The sequence below is a fragment of the Triplophysa rosa genome, linkage group LG7 (assembly GCF_024868665.1).
Source record: "Triplophysa rosa linkage group LG7, Trosa_1v2, whole genome shotgun sequence".
Classification (NCBI taxonomy): domain Eukaryota; kingdom Metazoa; phylum Chordata; class Actinopteri; order Cypriniformes; family Nemacheilidae; genus Triplophysa; species Triplophysa rosa.
In genome coordinates this window covers 2,701,337-2,729,078 of record NC_079896.1, presented here as the reverse complement: position 1 = coordinate 2,729,078, position 27,742 = coordinate 2,701,337, and the positions used below count along the sequence as shown (strand labels likewise).

The window sequence follows — 27,742 nt, the reverse complement described above, 5'->3', positions numbered from 1 at the left end:
CGATATTTTGAATTTACACTGCAATACAAATCTCAACCGCTAGATGTCAATGTACCATACGGTTTCTTTAAATGCGATTAAACTACAGGAACCATTCAACAAATTGTTTATTTAATAAAATGAACGTACAACAAAATTCAGCAAATCTTATTTTATGCAGTATTTGTACAATAAAATAATATTATAAATAAATATTAATAAAGTAAATTCAATTAAGTAAAATATTTATATTATTAGACACTAGCCAAACACAGACCGTAAATTAACTGCAGTCCCTGCGTGCACGCGGACGATGAAATGTTCTGACGGTTTCAGCAGCAACAACATAAACTTTATTTTATGTTTATAATAAAATATTCATATAAATGAATGTAAATTAAATATAAAATTAATTGTTATTTATTAACCAAAAACGGACCGGAAGTTAACTACGGGCCAGATGTGTCAGTATGGTCAAACTGTCTAGAATAAAATCTGTATTTTGTGCTGTAAATTGCTTTTTGCCAAATACATGTGCCAAGTTTAAGGTATTACAGTCGGTTTACTCAAAGCTAAAAGCCGGGTCATTAAAAGAGTATATTGTACAAATATACCCTACAGACATTACTAGAACATTATTTTTACCACATTGTTAATGTGTGTGCATTATGTGCTTTTATTAGATATGACAGTGTAGAAGAGAAGGGAACACGGTTGAGAAAATATCTCAAAAGCAGGGTCTCAAACTCAGGTCACACATAACACCGGCGTGATATTCACACGCTCCACGAGGCCACGGTCGGATGGGTAATGGGATGTTTTGTGCAGTTAGGACTCTATGATTATTAAATGTCAGCGTGAGGGCATGTAATTGGGTTTTTGATGTCAAGGATTATTTCGATGACGTGTGTCTTTGATCCTTTAAAGGGAAACCCACGTGGCTGTGTGTAAGCCACTTCAGAGTTGTCATGTTGAAGGGCCTAAATATTTCGATTTTGACTAAATCTGTTTGATTTTCTCACACACCTCCTCCCATAAAGCCTTCTTGATGTCGACAGCGCGGGTAGTTTTCAATTTTTAACACAGAAAATGAAGACCTCATTTCACAGATCAATTAAATCCAGTTAAGTCTCTTAATTTTCGCACATTATCTAATATCCTCTGTAGTTTTTTAAAAACTCATTTATCGTCGCCTCTCCAATGCGGATTTCTGTGGCTGTCTTTGGAAACTGAAATAAGGCACGCTTTAATTTTGTTTGATGGTATGCCATAGAAAAGATGGTTTAAATATCTGCTTTTCCTCTGTTGTTACAACATTGAGATTAAATTAAAAAGCAAACAGAGATATTTTGTTTCTGTGATGTTTTACTTCTCTAAAGATTTCTCATTAAATTCCAGTTTTATCGTTTTCTATGCTCCTAATGTCTCATTTGTGTCTGCATAACCCAAGATCTCTATTGAAGGTTAAGTATTTCATTTCTGTGCCTTTTTAGTCACCAAATGTAATTCCAAAAATATCAACTTTTGTGAATACTTTGGAATTACCGTCTTCCATTATTTGGACAAACATGCCCAAAATGAATGACAATCAATGAGTCAATGTTGCTATGTTGGGCTTCAAAATCATAATGAATGTTTTTCTTTACATACTGAGCCAAGATATGAGAAAGTATTTTAATATTTAAAAATGACACACTTTACCTTTAAGACTCCCGAGAGAAACCTTTAGGCAATACAACTGTCCTTTGGGCATTTGGATGAGTAATAAGAACATAAACATACACAAACATTTCTTGTGCATTACTGTTCTTCTCAGCCAACCACAAACTCTGTCATTCCTCTTTGGGTTGATTAAGGATTTAATGGTTATTTACGTGCATTGAGTAGCTCTTGAATGAATGAAATGTGTTTTAATATAGGAAGCTCATTTCGTTCTCTTACTCAGCCATCTGGGTTCGCTCATAGCATATCGAGAGAGGCAATGCAATCTCGCTCCGAGCCAGAGAACATATACATTGCGACAGAAGAACAGAACGGTGATGGGAATCATTGTGTTGGGTTTTTCAAAGGCATGCGTCTGCATGAAAAATGCATGAGCCCTCCATAGGGAGACTGAACTCGTGACGCTCCCTCATCTCGATCTGCTTATATAAAGCTGGTTGCATATAGTTGCCCTTCGCTTGAAGATGGAAGAAATCTGTCAATGCTATTGAGATCAAGATTAAAGATGCTTTCTGTTCGACACTGTTCATGAAGAGAGGAAAACCGCTCTCTGTTTTCTGAGGGGTCTATCAGAATCAAGCATTGCTCTCAAATGGATGTAGTGCTATCGGAAACTAAATGTGTCTTGCTTCCAGTGTCGTGGAGTAACTAATAGTGATGCTCTGAACTTAAAGGAGCAGGTTGATATCATCGTTTACTCACCCTAATGTTATTTCTCATCCGTGAAACGATCTTCTGTGGAGCATCAGAGAGCAAAGACCGGCTGTTTTTCCTCAAATGAGAGTAGATGGGGACTAGAGGCTGGCAGACTTCTAAAGGGCATGATAAAAATAGTTCTTACAACTCTAGCAATATATCCTGAGTTTTTAAAGCCATACAATTGCTTTAGGAACTTAATTCTGAACTCACAGTAAATCATTTCGACTTGACATTCTGCATCTTCTTTTATATACCACTTAAACAGAAAGTTCACCCAAGAATACAATTTCTGTCATCATTTATTCACCCTCGAGTCTATGATTCTTTCTTTTGTGAATCACAAAAGAAGATATTTTGAGAAATGTCTCAGTGGATTTGTGTTCATACAATGGAGGTCAATCGGGTCCAATGTTGATTGGATACCAACGTTCTTCTAAATATCTCCGTTTTTGTTATGCAAAAGAAAGAAAGTCAAACGGGTTTGGAAAGACACGAACTTTCATTTTTGGGTGAACTGTCTCTTTAAGAACGTCATACAGGTTCTATGTTTAAATAAAGTCACCCTATGTAAACAGCACTCTGATTAATAAAACATATTATTAATAGATGATAGTATATTTTTTTCTCATACATTGTTTAAAAATGATTCATTAAAAATTTAATAGTTTTTACAAACAGTCAGTTTTGAAAATATTTGCTCATACTTCCTTCACTTTTAAAAAGACACAACACTGCACACATGGGCTAATGGACTGAACGTTTGTTTGCTTTCATAAAATATCAAGGGATATTTTCCACCGGAGCTTTTCCACGTTTCAAGGCAGATTATGTTTCAGGATAAAAAGGCCGTCCCCTAACAAGGCGCCTCTTCGCATTACTATACATCTGATCCCCAGATTAGAGTGAAATTGAACTCGGTTTATATTACGTTTACACAACACTTCTCTAATGTCCACTGGTTGGTTTTCATATTTTTCACAAGTGCATATTGGCTCGGGTCTCGGCAGACGTAGGCGGATGAATGAAGCACCTGCCATACGTTAGTCTATGTTCACTGGTGAGTAATGTAGGCTAATTCTGAAATGAAGATGCACTCTGGGCTCGGCTTTCTGCAACAACAAAAAACCCATCAAAAATAATTTAGGTTTAACACAAATGTGTGTCAAAATTAAACGCAATGCAGTGCAAAATTAAAAATACAAGTGGAAAAGCTGGAAAAATTAATACAGAAAATTATGTCATAATATATTACGGTGAATTTGTCTTTCTTTTATAGATTTTTTTACAGTGTGTAGTGAATTTACAAACCATTTAATGTTTACGCTGTTAAAAGGCACATGGAACGACATCAACATTATAATATCAACAAGCAAGCAATATTATAATATTTATTATTAGAAAATATTATATTTGTTTATATTAAAACTAAAACTATTTATTAAAACCAAGGTACATCAAAGTTTCACAAAGCAAGCAATACTACGATATCCAAATAATACATATTATGTTAAATGTATTAATAAACGTTTTTTTTATTAAAGGTCCAGTGTATGAAATTTAGCGGCATCTAGCAGTGAGGTTGAGAATCCTCCCAACGAAGGAGATACGTGTTTATAAAATGCGCTTTGTGGAGCAGTTTGTCCGTTTAGGGCTACTGTAGAAACAACACGGTGAATTCCATGTGTATGTGGATAGAAATAGCTAATTGTAAGGTAAAGGAATCATAACGCTTCATTATGTAAGGTCATTTTACACCTCTGAACACATACAGTAGTTATGTATATTATATTGCATTTCTTTCAATTGATTCTCCAAAAATTGTTTAGCTATTATCATTTGAGTTTAATAATAATAAAAACAGCCCTTTCCAGAGCATTAGTCAACAAACCCTCTGTTAATATGCAGATTACATGCAAGTCACAGGCAAAAGTGGACTTAACAACATGATTTAAGTTGATTTAACCATGCTGAGTACTTTCCTGAAAACCATCTTACTCACAGATCATTACTGTACTTGCTAAAGTCATTTTAAGCTCATATTGATTCGAACATGATGAAAGTCCAACAGTTTCAAGCCACCATACATTTACACCACACAGTCAATGAGTTCAAGAGAGACTAAAGATGCTATTTAATCTCCTCATGGCAGCACTGCATCACTTGACTCTGAACACTGCTGGTTACGCTTTAGTTTGCTTTGACATTGGCAGGTAGGACATTTAAATAGAGTCTAGAGGTGGTGCTGGTCTGTCCTCTGAAGAGAAATGGCAAGGAAGAAATAGAAAAGATTTGATTATGTGGCACCATTGAAACGGTGACAGGCTGATGGAAGAAGATGACACCGGCTATTGCGGAAATGACAATGGCGGTATCTGAAACGGTAGGAGGAAGCAGATGATGTGCTTATTCGGAACAACGTGGATTGTGAAGGTCTAATTGGGGCAGATGGGCGGATGTCGTTCTCGGGCCGATTTGCCAAAATTCTCATTAATGAATGTTCTGTCGCTTCCGTCTGGGTTAATGTAGCACACTTTTGTTTAATACGCTTGAGGACCTACGCTTGTTTGACATCATTTTAGACTAAAGGCCTATTCACAACTAGAATGATAACTATAACGATATCTGTACGGATAACTAAATTAGTGTCTACACCAGTGGACAATAACTTTGTTTATTCAAACTCATATGAAAAAGGTTGACATGTTAAATACGCACACCCTTTAAATTTGATGGATTTTGATTGGATGTCAACGTTTTAATGCTCATCAGAAAGGAAAAATGACTAAATACTAATATATCCGATACTAAATTTCTCCACCGATACCGTTAGCCGAATATTCAGAGTGATATGTGCCGATACCGATTCTGAAGATTAAATTAATATGTCTTCACTTTCTGAATGGTATTAATTCTTAAAATGACTATTAATATTAAACACCAATATTAACGTCCATCGCTAATTGAGCTTGGAAATGGGCTTTACAAAGGATTAAAAGATCTATGTTCCCTTTAACGTGATCTGGGTCCCTAAATCATTGTAGGAACCTACTCAGGGACTCAGCAGGGCAGTCAAATGAAGAATTCATTTTCCAGAACTCTAATACACACGCACAGACGGACACACACCAGTGTGCTAATACACCATGTCAGTTAGACCAGTATTAACACCAGAGCCAGTGTTTCGGTTATTCCCACTGCGCCAGGCTGCTGTTAATATTACCCTCAGTGAATTACTCTGACTTTTCATGACAGCATATAACCACATTTTTTCATTTCATTCTTTCATGTCTCAGTTGACACGAGTCATAGCTCCATTGAGCCACAGAAGAGGCAAAACTGCGAATGACTTAACAGCGATACACTTCATTGAAATATTCCTAATTAACTTGCTTTAATGAGCACCATTAATTTTCATTACAACGTTTTATTCCTAACTTTTAAATTTGTGTTAAAACGTTAGTTTTACAAGAAACGGCTAAGAGAAAAGTAGATAACGTGTAGTCAAGGCAACCGCTGCGAAGCACCTTGTACGTGTTATTTTGTGCTCTCAAGGCCACTAGTTTTACATATTTCTAATTTATTATTGTTGATTCTAACCTTTCGATCTATCTCGAGAAGAAAAGGAAATAAAGATTCAGGGTCATATTTTGCTCCGCTACGGGTTGACTTCTGATTTGTTTTATTTGTTTTGAGTTTGTACATTCACGTAAAAAGTGACGATGGGGTGTCATGCAGCTGGTTTCCTGAAGGGGCAGTAGTGAGAGTCCTGCCTCAGTTACTGAAGGTGAAAAACAAATCAACTAAATCGAAAACGTGTAATGATGAATTTTCAGTGTGCATGCATGGATCTTGGGTTCAAACTCCAACCTGCATTTTTACTATGTAAATATATCATCAAAATTGCATCTTACCTCTTGACAGCTAGTGACAGCGCCATGCATTTTTGTTATATGAAAAAGCAGCATTTTGGTATTAACTCCTTTGAGGATGGACATGACAGTATTTTCAGTTCGAAGCACATGATCTGCAGAAGGTGCAACCGGGCCATTCGACCACCAAATATAAAGTACATAGATTTTAGACAAACTTTTTTTTTTAACTTAAAAATATACGAGGAACATTTGATGAATAAGTATTTTTTCTTCATTTGTAAAAAGTCTGAGAGAATGCAGTATTTGTGGAATGCAGTTTTTATTTGACTTTAACAAATCACACACCATAACTCAGCGAGAAAAGAGCAACAAGAGCAATACAAATCATTCTCCATCACTCTTGTTTGCTGTGTCGGTAAAGATATCCCTATACACGTGAAGATCGCGGCATTTGAGAAAATGATATCAGAACCGCCAGAGCGAAGCCATTAGATGGCAAATTGAATATGGATTATCGTACACACATCAATTCAAATTTGCCTCATAGCTTGAAGAAGTTGAACCATGATATCGACTCACCATTATGACGAGAAAACGTCTGGCAGGTGTTTTGCAACTGCGACCGATTGTTTTCATGCCAGACTGTAGGGTCAGGATCGATATCGACATAAATACGTTAGTGTAATTACTCGCGTGTCGGCCCTAGCGAGCAAACGGGAACGTCTTTGTGTTAGCCCACACGTTGGCTTTAATCACCTTTATCGCTGTTATTTAGCCATCAGCGGTGGTTTTTGGACTTCTAGATTTAGACAAGAGCAATTTTCTGCACAGGCCAGCATATTTCAGTTGAGCGAGTAAGACACAATGAGAGCAATACTGCATCCAGTGCCCTGGGAGCGCCGAGTCTACTGTATCTAATTGAAACGGCAACCTGAGAGACAAATCAATGGTTGCAGGCTGTGTAACAGGAAATTCCGGCCACTGGGTGTTGAGTTTATTATTAGGTTGCTTCACAATCTGATAACCTCCTGCTTTTTGACTGTTCTATTTGCCTTATAAGCCGCTACACGCTGGAGGCGTCGTTTCGGAGCGGCGAGTTGCAAGTGTACAGGGAAATCACACCCGAGCGAGTATTGAAGACGACAAGAATCCCTAATGGAGCGTTACACTGGCATCTGTAACACTAACAATCCACTTGAGAGAAAACCAAAATCAAAACAAAAACTGTACTGTATATACAGTAGTGGCCAAAAGTGATATCCGCAGAGCAAATTTGAATTATATTTTGCTTTAAATGCACTCTCAGATTCATTTAAACCATCAAAGTATGAGGTGTGTGGTATAAAATGAACAAAAAACTAAACTTTTGAGGTATTTATTGAATTTTTTAGCAAAAGGCAAGTGTTTCAAGGAATACAGGTTTTATTTGAACATACAAAAAAAATGCATAGAAAAAACTAAAAGCTCATAGGAAATAAAGCATGCACTGACTACAAATCTTGTTTACAGCAGTCATTCTCCTGGGTCTTGGCTCAATAAGATTCATGTGTTGTGTTTTGCCAATTCTTCCCAAAGCTGAGTTGCATACATCGTTTTCAATACATCTTTAAGAGTACATATTACAATAAAGAGCGAGAAACTCCATTTTCAAAGTTGGACATCACTTTTGGCCACTACTGCATTAAAGGAACGGTTCACTCAAAAATAAAAATTCGGTCTTCATTAACTCACCCTCGAGTTGTTCCAAATCTGTATAAATGTCTTTGTTCTGATTGACAAAGAGAAAGATATTTGGAAGAATGCGTAGACAGTTCATGGCCACCATTGACTAGGTAGGGATGTAACAATATTCTCGATATTGAGTTGTCGCAATAGCAAAATTGTCTTAATATTACGGTCACATGACTGTATGAAACGATAGGTCATCCAGGCCTAAAATAGAGAACGTTAGAAAAAAAAATAGTCACCTTTGGCAAGGTTCGTCTGGTGCAGTTATTTAATTTTATAAAAGGGATTTTTAGGTCTTTTGACCCATCTCATACTATAACTCACCTCTAAGCAACAGTTAGAGGATAAAGAAAAGAGGATGCTTATGGCACGTTTCCAAGTCATCATTTGTCATTTAAACTATTGCAATAAATATCGGACCGTATACCGAGGCAGTGAGATTTTGATATTACATCCCTGTTGACTACCATAGTAGGACCATTTTATTTCTAAATTTCTGTGTTCTGTTAAACACAAAAGAAGATATTTTGAAGAATGTAGGAAAGCAAACAGTTCTGGGGCACTTTTGAATACCATTGTCATTTTTTCTACTATGGCAGTCAATGGTGGCTTGGTTTCGAGCATTCTTCCAAATATCTTTCTCTGTGTTCATCAAAACAAAGACATTTGTACAGATTTGGAACAACTCGAGGGTGAGTAAATGATGACAGAATTTAGATTTTTTGGGTAAACCATTTCTTTAATTGCTTTTAATTTTAAAGGCATCATGTAACAACTTCTGCGTTATTATGTGCTGGGTCAATGGATGCTGTTTCATAACTATTTATTTCAAAGCGTTACTTTGAAGCCCTGTGGGTGTGTTCTTTTTATGTCTGGAGTATCTCTGGAGTCCTTTAAGCTAAAAAGTGAATTAGCTGAAGAATGCATTACCGGCCCGTGAGATCTGTATTCCTATTGGACGAGCTGCATTCGCTGTTTCCAAAAGATTTCTCTAAAATAGGCCACCGTGACATCGCCTCTTCTCGCGGTTTTGTAAATCAGCTGTTTACGTTTACTTTTTGTGCCAAAATTGGGCACAATTGATCTCTAAACAAATCTCCTCTATGTGCACATGAATTGCCAATACAATTAGATTAATCAGCAACCGGTTCAATTCACATTGAGGTCTGTTTTGTAAAAAGAAAAATCTGTTCCAATTAGGAAACTTACTGGTGTGAATTTATTCGCAGAGCAGCTATATTTCTACCTGGGGTTCTGTTGAGTCTATTGTCATAGGACCAATGAGAAAGATTGCAGCATAATGACTTCAAGCCCGACGTGTTTTTGTGTGTCTGCGTGTTTATAGGAGACTGAGACATGCCAAAGGAGAATTATGATTCCAAATGTACACATTTTTGTGAATCTCACTGAAATGTGTAACTGTTTTATGAGGTCTTCGTTCGTATGTTTTAGTACGTTTTGCTTCCGCACCAGTGATGTTAGGTTTAGGGGAGGGGCGTATGTATAGCTTTTTTGAATAGTTATGTTTCTGTGTGATTAGTAACCACCTAGTAAAATAGTTACTTATTTTTTCAGGTTGATTAATCCTGATTTGTGCATGGAAAATTGCGTAAGAAATGTTTACTCATCAAAGCCTAATACCTTTAAAAACGGTTGAAAAATGATTTTATGTTTAACTTTACATTGGCAATCTGCATCAATGCTAAAACACCACAGTTAAGACGTTCCAGCAAGTTATATTACACAAATAATATTAGTGCGTGTTCTTTTTTTTAGAACAAAAAAGCTATATTTTTAAAAGTCATTCGAAGGCCTCGATAAATTTCATTTTCCACATGCATGAGGTAACGTTTGTGACATTTTTGATCGTTTTATATAATGCAGTACAATTTTGCTTATTTATTGAGCCCCGGACCTGCAAAGCCAGGTCTTTCAAGTTTCAATGCATTTTATTGTTAAATATTCATCTGGTGGAAAGCAGATCAGGCGATGCATGTATCCGTCACAACATTTAAGGGAAAGGCAAGGTCTTGGCTACAACTGATTTTATTTCTTTCATTTTTTCAAATTTACTTTCGTTGGCCCATAACAAGATTCTGAGCATTCATTCGCAGCTAGAATTTGAATGGGTTTGCGCACAAAGGAGTTATTAATTAAAATATTCCCCTTTAAACAGCGTAGCCTTGCCGTTGCATAATGGCGACTCGGCCCAACCCCGCTGATCCGTTGCAGGAACATGATCACTAATGAGCTTATGGAAATCCAAAGATCCTGGCAAAAAAATTCCTTTCAATTCTTAATGAACATACCCAGAGCTGAATTATAATTCCAAATAAAAAAATATTATGCCTCCACATATTCCCCCATAACAGCTATCTCCTTACCCGGTCACTCTCCCGCGTACGCGCCGCTCGGATATTGACATAACAAAAAACATTTTTCAGCTCCAGCGTCTGAGCGTCGACCCGCCGACGAGAGCGAGCCATAAATAATGTAGTTTTTGTGTGATAACAGTGATAAGGCAGTGATAACACAAAGCTTTCACGGTGACAAAGAGCACAGTTAATGCATGACAAATTACAGACACCGCTTCTCCGTCCTCTTGATTGTTATGAATTACTTAAGAGCCGTGACTGTTCTAAGCACATATATTCATTTCCGCTGTCACGAGCGCAAATAAGCCAACAGTTTAGCTCTCTTTCAATGAGTTGCCATCTATCATTATTTTGCACGTGGTGGTTTGAGTGGCCGTGAATCAGTGGCAGTTTCGCCAGGCGGGGAAGCTCTGTGCGTGGTCTGTGACAGTGTCGAAACCTACCAGGCGGATGTTAAGAGCAGGCGCTTAGCCCCTCGGGCGACTTGTGAACTGTCATTCCACTTGATGCGCCAGCTGCCCTCTCGCCGGTGATAAAGTCGACGCTGATCTGCTGACTCTGAGGTCAATAGCCTCCTGATCTGTGTTGATTTGCAGTTTTAAACTACCGTACGGGAGCATCCGGCAAGCCGTTGTGGAGCAGATACCTGAAGCATAGGGTTAGTGAAATACATTATAGAAATTCCAAAACACTACATTTATTTATTTATTCTTATTAAGGATGACCATTTATTGAATCGTCATCTTTTATATTTATTCAAACAATATTTCTTGTTAATATACAAAGATCTTGGTCAACAGGGTTGAATTGTGATATTTTTCATGCTAGCTTAAAAATGGACAGTCCACCCCAAAATAAAAATGTTGTCATTTTTTACTCACCCTCATGCCACTCAAAACCTGTATATGACTCTTTTTTCACAAAAGAAGATATTTCGAGAAATGTCGGGTGGTTCTTACAGTGGAAGTCAATAAGGACCGGTGTTGTTTGGTTACCGCCGTTCTTCAAAATATCATCTTTTATGTTCCGTTGAACAGATAAAGTCGGTCATAAACTGACATGATGGTGAATTAACGTTCTCTTTAATTTTGTGTTCTATTAGCTCTTGCAACAAAAAAAGAGAGATTTGTACCTCTAATCACACGACACCAAAGTGCACCGTACAGCCAGCAGCTCTCGTGTGACAAAAGCGAAAACAATGCGCTTGTGTTTGCAAATATGCATGTATTTATGCGGCTGTTGACATTTGGAGGGACATTTTAGCGCTCTGTGCCATGCTGAGATCTAAACGTGGCTCAGTATGGCGGCGCAAAAGCACGTTTACGCTTTTCAATTCTAGAAAATGCTCTGTGTGTGCATGACACATTGCCTCTGTTCCAAAACCTTGTAAGCAGCGTTTTTGCGACATCATAGACACCAATGTAAAGGTGAGTTGGCAACTTTCTTATGCCCCCTAAAATACACCGTTTAAGCAAAGAACCCGTGTATCTTTATCAGAGGATGCAATCCCATAATGCATTGCGCCGAGCTCAGGATTTGTTTAATTTTTACCAATGTCCCTCTGATTTTTCGGGCTCTGGAAATCACAAACCTCTTTGGACTCGACATTTTGCATCTGTTTGCATATGGCGTGAATCGCAGCAGGTTGAGCCGATAGAGGACCCACCGAGAAATCTTGGCAGCTGAGCAAAGGCTTATTACAGTCCGAAAGGACACAATAAAACCATGATGAATTCGGCACACCGGTCACTCTTTCCATTCGTGCTGGGAAATGTCTGGGGTGGCTTGACCTTCCATGAATGATAATAACTGTTCAATGCCCAAGTGCAGAAAGCACAGCAAATGGGGAGCTGTGGAAGCATTGACTTAATTACCAATCCAGAGGTTGGGAAGGTGAAGGTGACATGAAACAAATGTAAAGAAATATGATTACAGGACTACAGAGGGCAACAGAATGACTGCAGTGTTTCAGTGGAGGCATTTTCTCTTCTTATATGAATTGTGGTAATGGGGATGAGTGCGAGAGAGAGAGAGAGAGAGAGAGAGAGAGAGAGAGAGAGAGAGAGAGAGAGTGTGTGTGTCAATAACCGTGATATTAAAGTCCCCATGAACCCGAAGTTGCGATCGTTTTTACTTAGTGTTTTCACGCATTTCCGAGTGAAATGGAATTTTGAAAAATATTGGCCGTGGCTTTCGTCTTTCACTGCCGTCTTTCACAGCCGTTGCATTTTGAAATAGTTCTGGCAGCAGACCGACAGTTGAAGGGGAGGAGTTAACGGATGCTCCGCCCAAGCCGTCTAACATCATTTTAAATGAAGATTATGAGGGCACACGATTTTTAAAAAGAGAATGACCCACATTGATAAACTATTTACAATAAACACTGCAATATTTCATGAAAAAATAGGCATTGTAATTTTTCATTTCACTGGGACTTTAAAACCATGATTATCGATACTCTGAAACTGTGCATGCTACACATATGATAATATCATAGCAAAGTTCAAAGTTTTGCCTTAAGAGCCACAATGATTACAAACTCTCTCTAGTCCTTACACTCTCGTTTTATTTGGTGGCTAAAAAAAGACAATAAAAAAATTTAAGATGAATTTGAACATAAAAAATAGATATCACGGTAATATCACTACATCAAATTCTTTTAGCCATGATATAACCGTGAAGTGAAAATCTTATATCAAGACAGCTCTTAAATTTATTTAAATAAACAATACTATATAAAAATAAATATATAATATATAAATAGTAACGTATTAATCATTTGTATAATTTGTGCAAGTGGTAAAAAAACACAACGTGGAAAATAATGCCTTCATTATGAAAACTTTATGAAATCATAAATCCAGACGGTCTCTCATCAGTAAATTGTCCATGCCAAGCTTTCACGCACTGTATGATTGAAATAGAAGGTTTCTGTACTGCATGCTGTGCTAATATATTACCTAACAATTTTCTAGCATAATATCTGAAATAGTTTGCATTTTTGCTTCAGTAGGCTAAATGTTTTAAACAGGAGTATGCTCAGGGCATGACTATAGGTCGGGCCACTGGGACCAGCGCCCTAGGGCATCACACCGCCAGGGGCCTCGGAAGCCTCGGGCCACATGAGCAAGAAACAAGCTCAACACCAGGGCCCTCACCACAAACACTTAGCTGACCACAACACAAAATTCTTAGTTGATAGATAAAAAACTGTGAAAAGCAAACATTGCATTTCCTTTTAATTGGTTTAACAACATCTCAAGGATTGCAGGGTTTTCTTTCTAATAGCGAGGTCTTTATGTTATTAGTTTCGACTATTTGTAGGTTTTTAAATACCCGTAGTGACATGCTATTACCGTCATTAAGCAATTTCTCAGGGACGACTTGACCCAGCAACAAATAGATCACCGACAATCATGCTATTAATGCCTCATCTGGAGTGGTTTCATTCGCAGTCAAACAGATAAGGAAGAATGTATGGTTTCGGCAGGCTGAGATGCCCCCAAAGCTAATCACCATAATTAAGCAGGTGGTATTTTCTCCTGCCAATATTTCACCGACATCAGCCACCGAGAGCTGCAGAGCATCGAGGCAACTCTGAATAATTGATGCCGCTCGTGAGCATTTACAATTTACGCCCTTATCCATCGGAGAAGGCAGCAAGGCATGTGTTGTTGAGGAATTCTCTAGCATTGGGTTTATCCCGAACATCTTGTTAATAGCATCTGTTGCAGCCTCCGCGGCCGAACTATTTATCGATGGGTTTCTGCCGCAGCGACGTCTCGCACTGCATTAAGCTTTAGCCGGGCCCGACGCGACATTCAGCAAAATGTCAATTCAGATTATGTATGTGACGTGATATTCCTTTGGGTCTGTTGTTTCATTTTTGCCTAGTTGGGTCGTGTTTTCCATCATTTGTCAGAATTGTAATGAAACGTAATAAGATTCTGCTGGAATAAAAACGCCTTTGCAGTGGAAACAAAAAAGAGGAGCTGACATGTGTTTCTGTGAGACACTGTCAGGGCGTCTATGGCTCCTGAACCACAAGGTACTTAAGCAGGTACCAGAGGGGCAGCTGGAAAGATGAATATGCCTTGTTAAACCTATAAAACAAACATATAAATAAAGTATAAATACATAGCATACATATAGCATATTATATACAGTTAAGGTCATAAGTTTATATAGGCCTTCCAGAACCTGGAAAATGTTGTTAATGTAAGAAAAATGAGAAGTATATAATATTATATAAAATAATATAGACCGTTTCATTGGACAAGCAGGCTGGGACTGCAGTTAACTTCCGGTTTGTGTTTGGCCAGTGTCTATTAATATACTATTTATATTTTATTTTATTTATGTTAATATTAATTCATATTATAATTGTATTTTTTAATAATTGCATTATATAAACATTTTGATGAATTTTGTTGTGTGTTTTTTTTTTTAATGAACAATTTGTTGAATGGGTCCTGTAGTTTTAACGTATTTAGAGAATCCGTATGGTACATTGACATCTAGCAGTTGAGCTTGGTATCGGAGTGCATCGGAAGTTAAGGGCAGTCCATGAACGCGCGCATGCGCAGTAACATTTGTTTGTGTTGTCACTTTGAAACGGTCTATAAAATAATGTAATATAATATAATATAATGTAATATAGTAATGTAATGTATTGTAATGTAATGTAATGTAATATATAACATACCTACCATTTATAAAATATAATAGTACTTAATACAACACAATAATAAAAATTATTTTGTAGACAAAAATATAATTGAAAAAATAGATAAACATCACTTTTTCATTCTATATATATATATATATATATATATATGTGTGTGTGTGTGTGTGTGCGTGTGTGTGTGTATATTTAAAATGAAATGTAACCAAGGCAACTTTTGGAACACAACATTTTGGGTTTTGTTGATAAAGTACTTGAGTGTCATTGATGAGATTTTTGGTTAAAGCGACAAAAATGGAAGATTATGATCATATAGTCGATTCCTCCAGGATCTTGTTAATGTATTCAGTGCAGCCATCTGAAACAGCATCACTCATCAGCGGTCTCCAAACTGTCTGTGGATGATTTGACATTGACATTGCTGATTAACACAAACTCATTGTTAAACAAACGTCTAACTTTTTCATTAATGTTCATTAAACAGTGTAAGAGTTCCTGTAGCTCGACTGGCAAAGCTTGGCTCTTTAACCACGTCAAGGTCGTGGGTTCGATTCCCAGGGAGCATGAGGACTAATCAAAAATGTATACCCAGCTGTACTGTAAGTTGCTTTGGATAAAAGCGTCTGACAAACGTGTAAAAGAGGTGCGTAATGTTTTTTAAGGCGATTAAACCTCAAGGCAGCTTTCCCAACATATCACGGACTAATGCATGTTTTTCAAAAGCGAGCGCAAGAGTACTAGCAAACAATTTTGAAATGCCATAAATATTTCCTCAAAGGATTACTTCATGACATTTGTGTTCCCAAATAAATTCCCAGGTATTTCTAAAACGTGCAAAAGCCTTTCCTGAGAACTACGTCGATCACAAGCTTTTTTTTAGCTATTTTCCACCATAACAAACAAGATGATGTCTGCTACCGATTCTGTTTAAATTGACCCCCGCGACACCTATATCCCAACCCTTCCTCTGAGCGTTTGCCTCGATAAGCTCCTCTAGTACTGTCAACTCTAACAAGTGACATGTTGATCTGCTCGAAGGAGATAATGAACCTTCTCTGAGTACCGGCCCCTTCCAGCGGATACATTTCTACCTTTGATCAGTAGTTTGACCTTTCCAAATTATATTCCCAATTTCTCATTCATCACTCGGTCTGCTGAAAGTGTCTGAATTACCCGGCGCTATGCTACCTGAGTGTCTCATTACTGTAGAAACGTATAGAGTAGGATCCGCTCAGTCAAGCATTTGGAGCTCAGTTCGAAATTCAACCTCGTAATAATTTGATTGACCAGGAAAATGCCATAAGGAAGCACCATGGTGACGGTCTTCCCGAGAGAGCGGAGATGCTAAAGAAGATAAGCTTGACTAGATGCCATTTTCCGTCGTGCCGAGGAGCAGTAAATCTACAAAGGTCAACACTGAGTGATGGAGATATTAAATGGAGATCTGAGGCATGCTGGGAAATATTATTCACAGCAGGTCGGATTCTCAGACTGTAGAGCAAGATCAGCCTATTAATGAGAAGCCTTTTGCTTTGACGCATGTGTGATGAACGCTGCATTTCTAAGGTGCGACTCTTTATAATTAATTAAACACATTTGAGCTCTCGCGCACTCTGAAAAATGTTTTATCTAAAGTTTCACTTTCTGCATAAGGCCTGAAAGCGGCTGTTATTCTAAAACAGACTCGCGTATTAAATACATTCATAATTCAAAGCAACTCGATTGGCAGCACATTGCATACAATTAAAGGAATAGTTCATCTTCAAAATGAAATTCTGTCATTATTTACATGCCCTCTTGCCATTTCTTTAGTCTGCAGAACATAAAAGAAGATGTTTTGAAAATGATGAAACGTTGGTCCCCATTGACTTGCATTGGTTTTGTGTTCATGCATTAGTAGTCAATGGGGACCAACGGTTTTTGGTTACCAACATTTTTCAAAATATCTTCTTTTACGTTCTGCAGAAGAAAGAAAATTACACGGGTTTAAAATTCATACAAGCATGAATACAAGTTGCAATAGAGACGTGATATTGATAGGGGAGTCTAGATTAGCTCGCCGTCAGACATGAGGGATGCTCGACCAACGCCTCAACGGCTTCCTCAGTCATCCCTCTGCTTAAAGAAGGACAGACAAGTCTCTAAATACCCCAGTGAGCTCCATGGAGGCCTGAAAATGGGCTTGTCTGGTCATGTCGCACATGGATAATAAGCAGCTGCAGAATTCGGCTGCTCCAGATATGTCTTCTGCATCGCCATATTGGAGCTGTCAACATCTCACATCTATGGTTTATATAATATGGGCCATACAATCCACTTAATACAACATATAAAAAATAGTTTTTTTAGTATAAGTATAATATTTTAAAGAATTCACGATATTGTGAACAATCGTATCCACATAAATAGAATATAAATAAATAGTATAGATATAAATTACACTAAATAAATAAATGGTCGTATTATGTGGATATGATGTCAAAACCAATAGGCCCAAGACAGTCTTGGTTTTATATCTGATACACTTAAAATAGTGCATTAAAAAAGGCGGGTTTCCTGGAAAAGGGTGTGTGTGAGAACGAGAGCGCTCACACGACTTAATGTGATGTACGCTCTCTGGTTCGGAGAATAAATCTCTATGAGGACTTTAATCTTGTTGTGGACCTTAAGTATACAGTAATGTGCCTCCATTATACAACAGTGAAGTAAAACCCACAAAAATAGTAATCCTTTAGTGGAATTAAAGGCATAGTTCAGACGAAAATGAAAATGATTTATCACTCATCCTTACGTCATTCCAAACCTGTATGACTTTCTTTCTTCTGAAGAACACAAAAGAAGATATTTTGAAGAATGCAACACTGACCCCCATTGACTTCTATTGGAAATGGACACAAAACCACTGAGACATTCCTCAAAATATCTTACTTTGTGTTTCTACAGAAGAAAGAGTCACATACAGGTTTTAAACGGCATGAGGGTGAATAAATGATGACATGCGATGCCGTAACAAAGCAAATTGTGTGAAGTCGGTGGAAGAAAGGAACCGTGCAGCCTGCTTCTGCCGATTCACTTTCAAGGGTTTACCGACCGATCTTGACCTTTCTGACCTTTTTGACCCACGGACATATCGCGGCAATTAGGAAAACCAGCTAATGCATGCCACATCAAGCTGTTCGTGTCTGTGGTTTACTACGGCTAAACACCCATTGATTTTGCATTATCAAAAAGCAATTACAACATTTGGAATCCGCTGATGGGGAAATAAGGGGTGTGCTGCGGCTCTACGCCTGAGAACACCGTGAAACGTTTGTGCAGAAGTTAATACACAGTGACAAAATATGCTCGCTATATTTAGAGCGACAATTATTCAGGCAAATATTCCCCGAAACTTGAGCCAGGCTTATGAAATTGTTTCAGTGGCTCAGACACCTCTCGCCTGGCTAGAATATGTTCGTAGCGCGCAACCAATCTGTTTTGTTCAATAATTACGCAGGCTTTTTTTGTCACTCTCTTCCCATAGCTCAGCCATTTGCCGTCCCGCTCGGCTTGACAGTAACAGATGTTAAAATTACACCGACTATGAGTGTAAACAACAGCTGATATCAGTTGAGAAGCTGTTAGATATGGAAGATGGATATTCGTTTCAAATTAGTTTGCCCACAAATGCCACCGGCACCTGATGCGACAGCATATTCGCCGTATTAAGCTATTCAGTAAAACACGAAGCTAATATTTGCAGCAGGTGTAAGATTTATGCAATTGACAGAGAATGCCGTAAATAGGTCGCTTCACTGTTTACGAACCAAATCAATGCTTGAATCAAAGCACTACTACAAATTTGCTATTGCATATGGCTATTTATTAAACAAACGCTACAGTCTCCAGTGTACCAGTCAAACATAATTATGCAAACGCGCATGCATACGCACATTGCTCAAAGCCATGAATACGGACAGACGCATTAATTTCAGACAAAGCTGGCGTCTATGATTTGGTGCCCTTCACCTAGACCGTCTGTTTAATAAATCTTGTTTTAAATTACTTAAGACGTGCACGTGTTAGGAGAAGCAACAGCTGTAACCTTTGTTGCTCACCTCAAGAACACCCCAGAGGTTTGGACACAAAGAAAAGAGATTCATCACAATCCGTCTCCCGTCCTCTGTTTTGGCGCAGAATATTAAATCAAACATTGTTAGAGAACTCAACAGGGTCATTTGAACCAATCCTCTGACATTTACAAATAACTCGGGGACGGCAAGGTTTGACATGGCAGATTGGTAGAGTTGGAAAATATGACATGTTGACAAATGTTTTTACATTTCAATGTGCGTCACATTTCGAATCTCACGGAAACTGTCCAGAATTGCACGGCATGTTTGTGAAGATTTGCGTGCATGGATTTTATGCTTTATGTTAAAGCAGTTTGTAATACGATTGTGTTTAGAATTTGATTTCTTCCTTTTACTTTGATGAAATGTGACCTGGCCATGTTCTTGACAAGTTATGTGAGATTCCCCCAAACAAATGATGTTGGTTATGCGCTTGGAAAACTATTCTGAATGATTTATTTGTATCGACCAGAATAACGTCAGTCAGGATTCCACGCAATGTCTTCGTTGTTCTGTTGTCACGATCGATGTCTTGTGAGTCGGTTTCTTATCTCTTGAGTAATGTGTTAAGTTATTGGCCCTGACAGAATTTGTATCCATGTATTTTAGCATATTCCCTGGGTGAAAAATAAACATGACACTACAAACATATCAAGTTGGCAGAACTTCTTGGCTTGTACGGTGTAAATGCAAACTTCCAAATATTAGCTTATTTGTCTTAACTGCTAAGAGTAGGCTTGTATATGCTTGTAGTGCTTGTATTTTGCATTGCAGCCACCTGTTTCTTGCAACACCCACTTGGGTGGCACTGAAGTCGAACACCTGTTTGCAGATAAACAGGTGTGCATTTTACGCACACACTGCGAGCATTGTGTAATTTATCTTCATCGTGTGACCCATCCGACAGTAAGCAGCTACCTGCCGTATACGAAGAGAAATCCCACTAGCTGCCTAGAGGCATAACTAGTACACATATTAACTTATAATTAGCCTAGCATTCAGTTTTTAAGACATTTGATGTACATTGACATCTGACGAGTTGCGCTACATCAGAGAACGCGACGGTCTGCCATTGCCTTCAAATAATTAATCATACACAGTGAGAGGATTAAAGCGTGCAGGTTCGAAAATGAATAATGGTCTTTTTAACAAACAGGGAATTAACTTCCATGTTTCAATGACTGTTCTCTCTCTGAAGTGACGTTTGCACCAGTTACGCTAAATCAAATCCGCAGAAGAATTCAACATGTTGCTAAACTCAGTACGCGTCTGTTAACGAATGAGAATTTTGGAGAGGCGGGACAGATTGTGCTGGAACTCTTGCTGCATTCGAGACAACTGGGGTTTCGGATATTATGACGTAAAATATCCGACTTCCGACCTCAATCCGTTCCAGTCAACCACGCGTCACATTCGCATGTTTACCACGTGATGTCACTAAGAGACGCCGAGAGAACGTTATATGGTAGCTTTTCAGACGTAGGCATTTGTTCATAAACAGTTTCTGGGTATATTAACGTTAGTGTTCATACATATACTTGTCGTACAAATAGTTTAAAGTTTGTTTAAGGTTCACATAAGGTTGCGAAGGGCTAGTCGGCGTCTTGTCCATCATGTCAAATGACGCGTCTCGCTGAGTTGATCGATCTGCGCCGAGTTATATAACCGACTTTGATTGCCGTTCCAAACGTTCACTTCCGGGATTGAGGTAGGCAATAGAGGCTATGGACGTGTCGTCACTTTACCACGCGAGCACGCCAGAGCACGCCCCCGTGGGTGGCAAAACACTCAGCAAAAAGACTGCTTACAATATCAGGAAACGCAATTCCGTGCAACATTTCAGTTTCCAGGAACACCTGATTCCTTTGTAAGTCATGGGGAAGTCGTAAGGATCACCGGCAAGTCCAGCTGCTTGTAATTTCAGCAAATAATTGAGTGTTTTAGTCCCGGTTTATTTGTTTCTCCAATTCTCCTCAGCCATTTTGCTGGGTGTTTTGCCACCCAGGGGTGCGTGTCCCAGGGCGTTCCCGACATGTGACGTCAATGCATACCCTCTATAGCCGAAATCTGAGTTGTCTCGAATGCAGCATCTTATTCGCTTTTCACAGTGCACTTTCCACGATATTTCCAGGAGGTTGCTGCGTTCAAGACATTTCGGATTTTGGAAATTTCCCCCCACAAACCCTGCAGTAACATCTGGATTTAGTTACATTACACGTAAAATGTTCATGTTATTAATGGTTTAGTTGCATTAAAACGTTACAAGTTTTTATTAACATTAAAACAGCACCGTTCTAGAAATTCTTTCCGGGTTGAGGGGGGAAATAATCATAAATCCTAGGTGTCTCGAACGTAGCTTTAAAATGTTTAAAATCACTCTTTACTAATTAGAACCGACCTTTGCGTTTTTCAAACGTTTAATGAATAGCAGTCGATATCAAAGAGGACACAATGACCAATGAATTTAGAATTTAGGAGCCTCATATTCGCTCATTGTTTTGCATGACATTTTTCGCCCTCCGTGCAGATTCATTTATGACCCCTTTTAATGGAGCAGTACTGTCTGTATTTTGTCAGCGACGAGTGCGCCTAAAAGCCACGGTATGCTCACAATAGTTAATAAACTTGTATAAATTACATTCCTGTTGGTGCAAGCCATCCATTATGTTATGCGAGACATTAGCTTAATGTATTCCGAGCATCGCGGGCGATCCATTGTATGGTGATTGCTCAAGTTTCACAGCACGCCTGATTTGTGTGTCTGTTGTTCGGCGTATAGCCTGGATATGAATTCTCAAAATGACTTAGTATGAGAGCCCTTTAAGAGACTCTTGTCTCGTTGGGGTTCCAGTAAACTGTGACAGTTCCTCACACACACACCTTATTTCCGAACGGCCAGTGCGGGCTTGAATGTGTACCACCTGTGGCTGTGTAAGAGAGGGGTTGGTTGGGGATGTAGTGTGCGATGATGGAGCATGCTGGAATCTGTCAGAGTTTACTGTAGCTGTGAAACACCTGGAGTTCGGGAATTGTGTGCCTCGGTATCTCAACAGGATTTATGTTTCTGTCCCTCCTACAGATCCCGCAGGTGAGTTATGCCTCCACGACGTCCGAGCTGAGCGACAACACGCGCTATGACTTCTTCTCGCGCGTGGTTCCTCCGGACACTTACCAGGCGCAGGCTATGGTGGATATTGTCAGGGCCATGCGCTGGAACTACGTCTCCACGGTGGCGTCAGAGGGCAATTACGGAGAGAGTGGCGTGGACGCCTTCATTCAAAAGTGCCGGGAAGACGGTAAGAGGGCGTTCTGTTTAGGAATGTTGTTGAAATCTCTTCGGCCACTTACTCTTTAAGGTCTATTTGAACGCTACGCTTTTTACGTCTATGAAAATTCTAGTTGTTTTGTGACTATACTTCATTAGACGTAAACAACGTTTGTCCAGAAGAACTTCAGTTTTAACACTACACAAGCGTTTGAACAAAATATAACCACCAGACTCTTCATTACCGACATTAAACAAATATCTGCAAGATATTATTAGGCCTATTATTGTTTATTATATACAGTATACGATTTGAAAAAAAACTGAAGGGGCTTCTGGACCAGTGCAAATGGGAAGTGGTCAATAATCTGTATTTCATTCCTGAGATATAAGGTTTCTTCATGGGAAAAGTTGACTTATGATTGGGTAAGGAATACAGACTCTGTGGTAGATATCTTGTATATGTTTTCAGATTTCTAAATCCATATACTGTCACCAATGCTTTAGGTCAAGTTTAGTGGACGAGCTGGAACCAATTTGTTGCCCCTGGGCAATGAGAACCATGTTTGTTTTCTGCAAATTTGAACAAGTTGCGCATAGATTGTTTCAGCAGCATAGATTTTTGTTTCAGTCATGCATTGTTATATTGTAAATATTAAAGGGTGTCATTACTCATATCACATGTTTCTTTAAATCTTGTGTTCAAAAGTTTTATAACTAGTCTCAGGCCATGATGCATGCAAACATATGGATGCTAAATTTGAAGTCAAGTTGTAAGAATCATCTTTGTGAGAACACTTGAAACTGCCCAGAGGAAGTTCTGGGGGAAATGAAGTCCAATTCCCTTTTGTTGTCTCTAGAGTAACAGAGCACCACTCCTGTGTTCATACTTTCCTCTGTTTCTCTTGAACATTGAAGCTATAAACATCTGTTCCTCCTCCATATTCTACCCTGAGATCTGACCCTTCCACCTGAACAGAGAACAAGAGTCTTCAAATCTATCAGACAGTACCAGGTTGTGAGGTCCGTAAGGACTTCCCTTTGGGGACAATAAGTGCTGATATAAGCAGGGATACAGGAACGATCTGAAAAGACTCCTAACATAAAAAAATGGATTGCTTATGTAATGTACTCATTATTTAAAAAAACTTGGGCGGACCAACTTAGAAATTTACAATAAGTAGGGAAGCATTATAATACTGCATTTGTTAGTTAAATAATGTGATCGAAAGCATCTTCATTCCTAAACCTGCTCTGGAGCGGCCCAAGAGAGGATTGGACAAATTTGATTCCAATGACTCAAATTATATTCACCAATAGGAAAGACAATCAATTTGGAAAAGAGGAAACCTTTAAAAACCATGAAATGAAAAATGGACTCACGCTTACAGAGCGTCGAATTAATAAGAAACTGCTCTGTTAGGAATGTAAATGTGAAAGCCGCGTTCGTCGCAAGAGCTTAGAGAAATGGTGAAAAGTTCATTTTCCAAAGGTCATATTTACTTTTACTGATAAAATTCATATTGTGGCTTTCAGAAATGGCGTATTGTTTGAAGTTGATGTGTGCAAGTTTTCGACGTTCAATTTTTCTCCTGTCCTAGTTTATCAAGCAAAGACAAGTAAGCTATTCAAAAGATTATTTTCCCCGAAACAGTAAACACTGTGGCTCTATCAAAAAAAATGCTGTTTTTATTTAAAATAGCCTTTGAGTTATTTATTTGAGTAGCCTACTTGTTTATCAAAAGGTTTGGGTTTGGCCCCTGCTGGTAGATCACATAACTGCAGGCAAAGCATCTTTGTTCCAGGCCACTCAAAATTAGCGGTGTGTACATATTTTTTTCAATCAACATAAAATCAAAACAGATAAAAAAATTCACATATAATCTACAAATTAATGTAGAAACAACAGATTTCTTTAACAACATCTTTTTATGAATGAAAGGCAACATTAGGCTAGCTAAAAGCTGTCTATCTATACAAAACACATCAAAGCAACTGTTTCAAATCGCGATTAAATGGTTTAAAGGCCTTTACATGAATAACAGCTTGATTATATAATGTAAGGCTAGACAGAGGATGACAAAATAAACGGATGCTGCGTTAAATGCGTTAAATATTTTAACGGGTTAATCTGAAAAAAAAAATCGAATGCATTAACGCATTAACGTTTACAGCCCTAATATATATATACAGCATATATATGAATTGCATTACATTGAAGAATGTGTATAGAATATGCAGTACGATAATACACCAATAATGTAAAATCAGTTTGTACAATATTAATATATTTAAAATGAACTTTCTCTGCAATCTGCATCCTAAAACTTGGATTACACAAAAAAAATGTAAGTGCAAAAATCATGCAATTATTGACATTTGCATGAATTCTATAATTTTGATATACAGCCGCAGAAAAATATTCACAATCATTTTTTTTTATTTTAAAATGTAGTAATAGTTGTGTAGTTATAATAGGTATGTGTTTAAGTAAAATTATCATTTTTTTTGTTTCATTCTGTGAACTATCAATATTTCCCCCAAATTTTAAATGAAAATGTTTCTATTTGCAGAAAATGAAAACTGGAGAAACTTGTGAAAATAACAGAAAAGAGGCTCTTTTTTTAGACCTCAAATCCTGCAAAGAAAACAAGTTCATATTCACTTTTGAGCAATACAACAGTCATATTTCTACATGTGTTTAGGAAAAGTTGCAAAATTGTTTTTTATCTCTGACCTCGATTTTTATCACAGCTTTCTTTGTGTCTTGTCATGCTGTCAGTCTTTCACACTAAAGAATTAAAATACCAGCGCAGTTTATGTGGTATGCTTTGCTAGTGTACTATGAGACCCTATTAAACTGTATAATTAAATTGTACTGTTGCCTGCTTAATTAGAAAAATAAATGGACGATAAATCAGAGTTGTGGCAGTCCAGACTCTAGTGCACTCAGGTTCATATGGGAAATCTTGGCCCATCTCATTACCTCTCTCTCCTTCTGATTTTGTGTCCTGTCTTCACCCCACCTATAAATATCTCGCTAAAGCCAAAAACACTATAATTCAAGCTTGAGATGTCATAAATAGAAGTAGATGTATTGTTGGTAATTTGTACTGTGGCAAACAAGCGTGGTCTGACTGACAGATGGCTGCTTTGAGACGCATGCAGGCTCTGAGCTCTCACCTCGTGCTAATGCACCAAACGCGTGTTAAAGACACTTATTGGTCAAAATGCCAATGTTGGCAAGATATTAATGTAAACGCAGTGGGTTATGGCTTAAGTGGCTGTAAACAGGCGGGCCAATGAAATCACATGTGTCAAAATATAAGGCCTTGCTGTGTAAACACAGGCCTGTCACTGTCTATTACGTTGATAATATTAATCACACGACAGCATTATTGAAAAAAAAAAAACAGATCGGTGCTCATTGCTGAATGAATGCTTGGATGGCAGAATCAGTTTCAATCATGCATTGAAAGCCATGCTAATAACTCTAGTAGTTTTATCTTGAGTTCCAGTGCTTTTGTATATTTGTTCAATTACTGCATTGTTTAAATTGACTTAAAATGTATTTTGTATTTGTTATATTAGCGACCGTTTACGAAAATTAGCTGTGGGCAGTGTTTAATTGAGAAACACTTCAAGACTACATGCTTTTTTAATTTAACTTACATTCATTTGCATTTGATCTGTGTTCAATACTGCATTACTCTTTTGCTGTTGGATTGTAATTTCTATTAAGATTTTACTGGTATTCGTACTACATTTCATATTATTCAAACCCTGTATATGACTCTTCTGCAGAACACAAAAGAAGATATTCTGAAGAATGTTGGTAACCAAACATCGGCCCCCATTGACTTCCATTGAATGGACACAAAACCACTGAGACATTCCTTTCGAAATATTTTCTTTTGTGCTTCACGTAAGAAAGCAAGTAATGCAGGTTTGCAATAACATGAGGGTGAGAAAATGCTTAAAGAATTTGTATTTTTGAGCGAACTGTCTCTTTAATATGTAATACCTCCAAGGTTGTTTCTAAGGATAGAATAAAAAGGTTTCCTTCATATTTGATACTTTATATGAATGCTATACATACTAAAATGTCCCATTATATAGTGGCGGTTGACCAGATCCCTCCCGCAGCTGTACTTGGAGGATGCTGGCCGGCTGGCGTGGGACACGAGGGCCGTGATATGAATAATCATGGACCTCGCTGCAGACCCATGTTGTGTCCTTATAGAGTGTTTGCACATCTGTCAAGGGTGTAGAGAAAGAAGGAGAGCCAAGACAAAAGAACTGCAGAATGAGAAAGGAGAGAAGAACGGTAGAAACAAACAAAAATAATTAATAGCTGGAGTCTCGGCTCTGCTGGTCGATAGAACATCTCCCGTTGAGCTTTACTCGCATATATCTCCAATCTGCCTTTGGACCTTAGAAATAGATGAGTAGGATGTCTAACTTAATAGTCCAATTACGTTTTCCCATCACTTAGGAATTACGTTTATTTTAAGCACCAATGAGAGCATTTTGAATCCTATTAGCTGTGATTGTGGCATACTGTCTTCAGTGAAGTCCAATAGTCTGAACTCACTACTGATTATTTCTGCATTTGTCTGAGTTATTAGAGATTTTCACATTACACTTGATTACACTGAACATTTCAAGTCACATTTTACGGTCAAAGGGATGGTTCTCCCAAAAATTCTGTCATCTTGTCATTTCAAACCAGAATGACTTACTTTCTTCTGCAGAACACAAGACTAAAGATATTTGGTAGAATGGTAACTGAACAACAGCGGTACCCATTGATCAAGTCTACAGGTACCGCCGTTGTTTGGCGGTGAAATATTTTTGAAAATAATTTTCAATTTTGGTTGAACTATCCCTTTAAATCGAACAAAAATCAGAATATCTTAGTATTTGTAACTCAAAATGCTTCAGAGCTGCAATCCTTTGTTTTTGGTTAAAAACAGGGGTGCCTCACACGTCCTGAAAAGTGAAGCTGTGGGTTCTTTGAGCGCCCTCTGGTGGCTGGCGGCAGTACAGGTCATAAACCCCGCCCTCTCCATTTAAACAAATGGGACAGGAGCCAAACTATAAAATCCAATTACACTTCAAAATGTTTTCTGTTATTTTAGTCAGTTTTTATTACGTTGATGTATGTCCAAGTGTTAGTTTTTTGAATAAGTTTGGTTTTAGTAAGTTATCAGACTCCACTGACGATTCCTTCTGCCCATGCCCAGGCTCCAAACTGACGTCTTTGCTTAACATGTCAGCGCCCAGAGTCGGACGTTTTACGCTCA

General features: G+C 38.1%; 1 protein-coding gene across 2 annotated transcripts in view; it reads left to right on the top strand.

Annotated features, from left to right (window-relative positions):
- The window catches only part of grm4 (glutamate receptor, metabotropic 4), a 185,914-nt gene that overhangs the window by 101,416 nt on the left and 56,756 nt on the right, over positions 1-27,742 (top strand). For both annotated transcript variants that reach the window (XM_057338126.1, XM_057338125.1), the window contains one exon: positions 22,251-22,467. In XM_057338126.1, coding sequence (XP_057194109.1) covers positions 22,251-22,467 — 217 coding nt within the window. The remainder of the gene's footprint in view (positions 1-22,250; positions 22,468-27,742) is intronic.